This window comes from Porites lutea, chromosome 14 (assembly GCF_958299795.1).
Source record: "Porites lutea chromosome 14, jaPorLute2.1, whole genome shotgun sequence".
Lineage (NCBI taxonomy): Eukaryota > Metazoa > Cnidaria > Anthozoa > Scleractinia > Poritidae > Porites > Porites lutea.
The window spans coordinates 20786494-20793993 of NC_133214.1; the positions used below are offsets into that span (position 1 = coordinate 20786494).

General features: G+C 37.7%; 2 protein-coding genes across 2 annotated transcripts in view; one reads left to right on the top strand and one right to left on the bottom strand.

Annotated features, from left to right (window-relative positions):
• LOC140923849 (TNF receptor-associated factor 6-like) overlaps positions 1–1802 on the top strand; it is a 32362-nt gene extending 30560 nt beyond the window's left edge. The window contains exon 3 of the mRNA XM_073373861.1: positions 1–1802. This exon is cut by the window's left edge and continues 151 nt beyond it. Within this exon, the coding sequence (XP_073229962.1) occupies positions 1–363 (363 nt within the window). The 3' untranslated portion in view covers positions 364–1802.
• A 3603-nt stretch (positions 1803–5405) lies between these two features.
• Positions 5406–7500, bottom strand: part of LOC140923850 (ectonucleotide pyrophosphatase/phosphodiesterase family member 5-like) — a 4018-nt gene continuing 1923 nt past the window's right edge. The window contains exon 2 of the mRNA XM_073373863.1: positions 5406–6419. Within this exon, the coding sequence (XP_073229964.1) occupies positions 5721–6419 (699 nt within the window). The 3' untranslated portion in view covers positions 5406–5720. The remainder of the gene's footprint in view (positions 6420–7500) is intronic.

The following is a 7500-nucleotide window of genomic DNA, read 5'->3' on the forward strand; positions in this document are numbered from 1 at the left end:
GAATACAAGTTCTCCATGCATTTGTTCCTGAAAGGCATTAACGGTGGAGACGGACGACACTTTGGCCTTTTTGTTGGCATGATGCAGGGAGAGTACGATACTGTTCTGGAATGGCCCTTCGGTGGACGAATCTCTCTCACCATCATGGGTCAAAGCACAGATGTTAATGGCTGCCGCCACGATATTAGTGGTACTTTCATGGCAAAAAGAGATCTGAGAGCTTTTCAGAAACCCACTGCCGCTGGGCCATACAGCACCCTGTATGGCTACGCAGAGTTTGCACCGACAGACCTGGTTTGTTCCCCACAGTACTTAAAAGATGATACTGTGATGATTCAGATCGAGATTCATAAAAACATTTAAACATTTTCCTTTGTAAGGAAGCACAACGTCTAGGATGCAAAAACCCCAAGAAATGATTTTCACACTCGTCTTTTTAAATCAAAATACATCCAAAATAGAAAACCTGCAAAGGCAAGCTTCAAGTATTCAGTTATTGCAGTAATTTTTATAAAGAAATGTTAGTGCATTGAAATATATAGCTCTTAACTTCGCGTTAGGTCTTAGATATTTAGTTTATTAATAATTTTTAAATGGTTTTCAGTTTTCTACCATTCTACCGCAATACTTCTTAAATAATGACAATTTAACACAAACCTATATCTAAACCCTTTTTAAAAGCGCTGAGGGTGATTAGCAACAAAATTCTCCTTTTACTGTCAAAGCGTCCGAAAACAGTGTGGTAACGAAGGCGGAAACAAGTTAAATTCTTTGACACAGTTTGACAACTTCTTGTCCCCACTTCATGCATAGGACTGAAACGTACAGGGACAACAAATGAGATTATAAATTTTGATATTAGGGCTTAAAAGGGACCCTCGCACGATGTTCGTTCAAAGGAGGCGTCTGTTTGATACATATGTTTTATAGAAAAAAAATTGAGAAGAAAATTTCGTGACTCGCTGACGCTTTGGTGGGTGCACTGGAGAATGAGACTTTTTCTACATGAGCTGGTAGCGGTTATTATGGGTCCCAAATATCACGAGAGTTCAAAGCTGCACATACAAATACCTACAATAAATATATCTTTGCAGCATTTTTGCTATAAGAGCCTTAGTAATGTTTGCCCGTACTTTACTGAGAGGAAAATCTTTGTTTTAGTCCTAACCGAAAGATTTTACTGTATAGTCTAGTTCTTTTAGATGTAACGCTAGAAAATCGCCTTTATCGTTATTTTTGCGTGGTAGCAATGATTATGATGTTAACATATGCATCAAAATGTGTAACATTGGTTTGCAATCATACTAATATCGCATGGATTTGAAACTGATACCGCGTAGTTACGGAAGGTGGTAATTGTTTGTTCCTCGTAGAAGCTAGGCCGGAGGTTTGTGTAGGGAGTGTAGGGTATCAGAGACAGTGGTGGAAGTTTCCAGTTATTTTTTTGGTGAAGACTTATATTCCGCAATGTAGTCATAGTGTATAGCTGTAAATTATGAAGGGGGTGGCGAAAGGTTTTCTTAGATATAACATGTCACGTCATTTTAAAAACATCGGCACTTGTCAGTATATGTTCCAATGAAGGAGGTGAAAGCGCGCTTCCGCCTCTAGGGAGTGGTGCTTGCCGTGGAGGTATAATTCTCTTTTGCCAAAAGGTTTGATGGAGATGATTCTTTCGCCATCCCTATTTTATACATAGAAAAAGGCTTTTGTAAAGTTAAAAAGAGAGTAAAAAATGCTCAGCTATTGTGTAGTATCGGTCGTTTGTAGTGTCTAAAATCAATAAAGCAAACGTTAAACGTTGCGCATTATTTTTTTACTTTCGAACTGCACGTACATTTGATTTCATAATATAAGAGGCTTGTTTAATTGATTTCAGTCTGTTAGATGGCCATCAATGATAATAGATCAACATGTAAATAGTCCCTTACTTCCATTCTTCTTTCATCGTTTTTTAAGAGAAAAGATTCGTCCCAATGATCGGCTCATCCCATCCCGTCCGGATCCCGCCTCACTCCACGCTCCGTTTCTCATAGTTTTTCCTAACGAGTTCGAAGGAAAAAAGAATGAACCTGTACCTTGCAACTAAAAACAAACTTTGACACTTCTGTGGACGAAAGGAAAAAATAAAAATATAATTATGATACTAGGGCACTGGCCACCACAACCAAGGCACGTATTCTGGAAAGCTTCCAGACAAGGAAACTGACAGGAAACAATGGAAACGTGAGGTATAATGGCATGGAGAAGGATGGCCTGGTGGCTCTCGGGGACGAAAATGTGGTTTCCTTCAGCTCAAATAAGGAGGGGTTGGGGGTTCACGTTGGATGGTGGGGTCTTCCCTCTTTCTGGCATCAAGGCTGAGGTGTTTCTATTGTTGTTCAACCGTCGGCTAGGACCATTTTGGGATGAGAAAATAGTAAAAGACAAAACCCTATAAAATCTTTTATAACAGGCCAGGAGCCCATGAACAGGCCTGTTTGTCCAGATGTTTCCTTTTTTGATTAGAATCTTTCTGCATAAAGAAGAATAGTGCATTTAATGTAATCTCTAGGCCTTTCCCTTGGCTGTGGGAGATCTGGGTACGAGATTACATTTAAGTATCATTTGCGGATATATTTCTCCTTGACTATTGATTTTGTTAAATTTTTGCTCAAATTTGGGAATTTTCTGACGCAGCGAATCTTTACATACGCAACTATCCTACGAGTGGCTGTGCCCCTCTTCCCCTCCCGCAGAGAAAATGGGGTCCTCCGCTTCCACTGTCTCTCCGGGGGAGGGTACGGCTACAGGTAGGCTAGTCTGAGTGACAGGTAAGAAAGGATCCGTTGTGTTCATTGTGTTGTGTCTGAGAGAACCCCCTCCCCATCCTTTAGACTTGATCTGATATCATTCATTGTTTTCAATACCCAAGCTGTCAAAAGGTTTTCTTTCTTTCTTCTTTCTCCTCAAACATATGTCCCAACTGATGATCATTTTATTCGGAAGATTATAAGAGTCATTCGGAGCCCAAGGGGGTCCCCGAAGGTCAGATTCTAATCCTAACGTGAAGTCACCGTTCAGTGCAGGGCGGATAAAGGTAGGGCGGTGAAACGAGCGCGTCCGAGCAAAAAGGTGTGATGCAGTGGACTGGCACTATGTTTAGAAATGTTGCTTGTTTTCGACTTCGGTCGGAGCTTGCGATGTGGTTTGTACATAAGACACTGCCGCTGTCACTGAATTATGGCGCCTTGATAATTTGTTTTCTTGCACTTCTTCCTCGTTCCTTTGAGCTGGTACGCTGTCTCCGAGAGGCAAATATTGCTATTTTTTGCGGGAGGTTTAGTTGGAGTAGACAAACATTTCTTTCAAAGGGTTTCTTTTATTACTTCCATGACTCTACCACTGAATTATATTTTCGTTCTGCTACTCGCCAATGTCGATGTTATTCCAAAACAAAAACAACTAAGTACTGTCTAAAGCACGAAGGAAAATCTCATCCATGTCATCCATGGCAAAACTAAAAGACAGCAGATCGTGTTTCATAACTAGATGACGTATATTTTATAAATGCGTGCAGCTCGTGCAAGGTGAAATTATGCTAATTTCAATCACCATCATCCTTCTTTTTAATTTTGAAAAAACATCTCATACGTCTTTCTGTTTCTTCGAAACTTCAAAATTAGTTTCCCCTCAGTTTTTACTGTTTACCTAGTTTTGTTTTAGAGAGAAAAACGGAGAAAAAACCTTACAACTAACCTCAATAAATTTTGTTTACATGCGGTTACCGGATTTGCAACGCATTGCGCGAATCGCCATGTCGCGTTGCAAACGAGAAGCAAAGTTTGAAGAAGTACAACGCCACTATATCAATATATATCAATCTAATTTTTTGTTATGTTATATAAAATTTATCCCCCTTTAACATATGTAAAAATTGAGGTTAAGAAGTGTTAAGCTTTTGCAAACGAAACGGTGAAAGACGATTAGGTGATATTTAGTGGAAGGAGGAGGTATTCAACACTTTCAAATTAAACTCAAATTTTGGCATTATACGACCAACAAGTTTGACCTATAGACGTACAGACACAAACATATGAAACTGTTTATTGATATTGTTATGAAACGAATTCATCTATTTAACATTGTAGCCTGAAATTACAGAAAGAAAATAGGATTTCCGGTTTGCAAAAAGGAAAATTTTGCCGGCCTTCAAGCGCACCGGAAGCGCGGAAAGAGCGCTCGTGCCAGTCCTACTCCGCATCACACATTCAATGAAGAGCGGAGCGCTCGTTTCACCGCCCAACCTTTATCCGCCCTGGTTCAGTGTGATGGTCTTGAGGCGTTTTCTCGTTGCGTTGTGGTTTGTTGCCGCCGCTTCATGGCTCAAGAATGTTTCAACAGAAATATGGAAGCAATGTCCTGGAGCTAAGGTGTGTTTTCTAGTGATGTTAAGATCCTCGATGTCCTATAATAAAGTGGTGAAATGCTTTTTTCTTTTGGCTGACAAGTAAAAATTAGCAATCGAGGCTACTGAACCAGGCAATAAATAAGTCTTAACCGTAACAGGACTGAGAAAAGCACATCAACCTCTGAGTGAATAAACTAAAAAGAACCAAAATATTGAATTGCTTCACAATAAATCATGTTTTCACAATACCCTTGTACTGTACAAATACTTGCTCCCAATTTCATTGGATATGTAAGCTTATAATACATTAAATCATTAGCTCCAATAGTCGTTTATAAAAGCAAACATTAAAGCACTTGCTTACATTAATAAACGATGAAACAAGAGTAAAGACAAAAGATGCAAGAGTAGACATATTTAGGTAAATACATTTAAATTGATTGCATTTATGAGAAATGTGCAAAAGAGGTGAAAAGTTATATTTAAGTTGCACTAATACACCTATTAGAGGTGAGAGTCTACTAAATTGTACATACTTTGTACACTTTTTGATACTTAATTAACAACATTTACAAGAAATACTCGAATACAACATCATGTAAGAATTTTTGTATTAAATAACAAGTGCAAAAAAAATTCAGGATAAAAAAGATTTAAAATTTACAGATATAAAAAATAATTTTCTCTAAAAAAATTAAAATAAATTTCTATAGTCTAACAAATCTTACTATCATGATGGGAGCCAAGGCACTGTGGAAAAATTGTAGGGAGCCTGTGAAATAAAGGGCACCCAGCATTTAATGATTTTTATGCAAAAACAAAAGAGATTTCGCAGTAGCTTTTTTTAAAGCAACACTATAGGGGCTTTGGGGGGCAAAGGTAGCAGAGCCTTGGCACCAATATGGGAGATATTGACAATATTATCATTACTTTCAAACTAATCAATAAATTATAAATTACTACTCATGTTTACTTGACATCACTGGTCAATAACTTTTTATTATTTTCATGTAAAGGAGATGGGTCATGAAATCTATTAAAATTCAAACAGTGGGGAGCTGCCAACAAATAATTAATTGAGTGAGATATTAAAATAACAGGTCAAAACTTTAAGAGAACAGTTTTTCAAATGTTTTGTTGTCGGTAACAAAATAATTATTTTTGACCAGGAGACATATCCAGTTAAACTTAAAGCTGTAATTTTGTAATTTACCAGTAATTTTGTCATTGAAGCTAAGTTCCATTCTGAGGGAGGACATTTAATATTTGCAATATTAGCAAAATGGACTAGAAAACTGTGACACAGCCCCTTTAACCCACATGGAAGTGTCTACAAATCAAACAATTCTGATGTTCCTAAGTCATATATATGCCCATATTGCCTTATTCTACAATGATTTTTGACACAAAATGAGACAATACCATAACTCATTAACAAAAGAACTAAAACAAACATTACATTGATTACTATCAATACTGTATAATCGTGTTTGTGTTCCTTTAGTAGATGCTGCACTGCTTTTAAAGAACCATTGTTTGGGGCTGGTTCAATGCCCAGTATATGACACATAAGAGAGTATATATTCACATTTTCAAATGGTTCTGAAACAAAACCTTCTTTGAATGCAGGTCCTTGGGTAAGAAAAAAGGGGTGCATATCAGGGAATTGGTTACTGTAGCCATGGTTACCATGACTGTCAATTTTCGACTTGTTTTTTGTAATGGTCCATTCTTCTTCTGCGACAATGAAAATCTGCATGACACGTCGGTTATGCCTGTAATGAAACTCTTCAGGTATTTCTTCTTTAAGGTATGTATATAGATGTGGAACAGTCTTGAGCTTTTGGTAGGTGTCATTCAACTTTCCTTTCTTGGGTAGAATATGAATAAACACATTAGAAGCATGGTCTGCCCTGTTTGGATCAGTGATGAGTGTATACCAGTCTGATGGAATGTAATGATCCAGCTGGATAAGACGGGAGTTGTTGACATCTGCCATGCCATGGTCGCTTGTGATAATCAGGTTTACCTAAAATGGGTCATAAAAATACAATGGAAATATATGTAGATCCAAGAAATGTTACATAATAATCATCTTATGGGACATGTAAAGAGCTATTACAATCTTACTATATATATAACATAGTATCACAAGCATTTAGTAAAAGACATAATATCATCAGAATTGAATAAATCCAGTACCACAAAGAGCAAAACAGTATGTTTTTTACATTCTTTACCTATTAATTATTTTCGACGAACTCTACTGGCCTTCATCAGAGTGAATGGCCATTACAAGCACCACACACCATTGACAACAACACACAAATTTGAAAATTTGCATGCACTACAAAGAAAGCTAGATGCATTCACGCTTTTACCCGCTGTGAGACCTAGTAGCCCTGTTCTAGCTAAAAAGAAGTCACTTTTATTCTAGCCCTGAGGCTGAATGCAGTTCAACATAATAATCGGCCCAACATAATAATCTGGAGTGCTGACTTTCTCCCAAAGTCAATAACTACTACTTATTAACCTTGTCCATTCGGTCAATACAGGGAAATCTCAGACTAATGTCAAATATTTTCCTGTAATGACCAAAGGGACGAAAATAAGTTATTTATTATAAGGCCTTTTCATTATGGACCTGAGCCTGCAATCAAAACCGACAGCTGGATAACTTTAAAAAATACATGTCACTGTAATGAGTTACATACACTTGACCTAGCAATACAGTCATGTGACACTGGTCAGTGGATACCTTATTTGACAGCTGTCAATTGACTATTACATGGATGTCCATAAGGATTTCAGCCTGAGTATCAGGCGTTTCTGGGGGAAGGCCTAATACTCAAGCTATAAGGAAGGATTTCCACTTTCAAGTTTAGCACAGATTTAATATGCCTTGCACAGCCAGCTAGTAATGTAGAGACATTACGAGAAAATAATGAGAGAGCATGCGTACTATTCTAGCCATTATATATTATAACTCATCTAGATTTAAACCGTATTTAAAAGGAAAGTTGGGAAGCAAGGGTGGCACAGTGCTGAGAGCACCCATCTAGTTTGCTCCTTTTTGGAGGACAGCGCCCAGAAAATGGCCCAACTAGCTC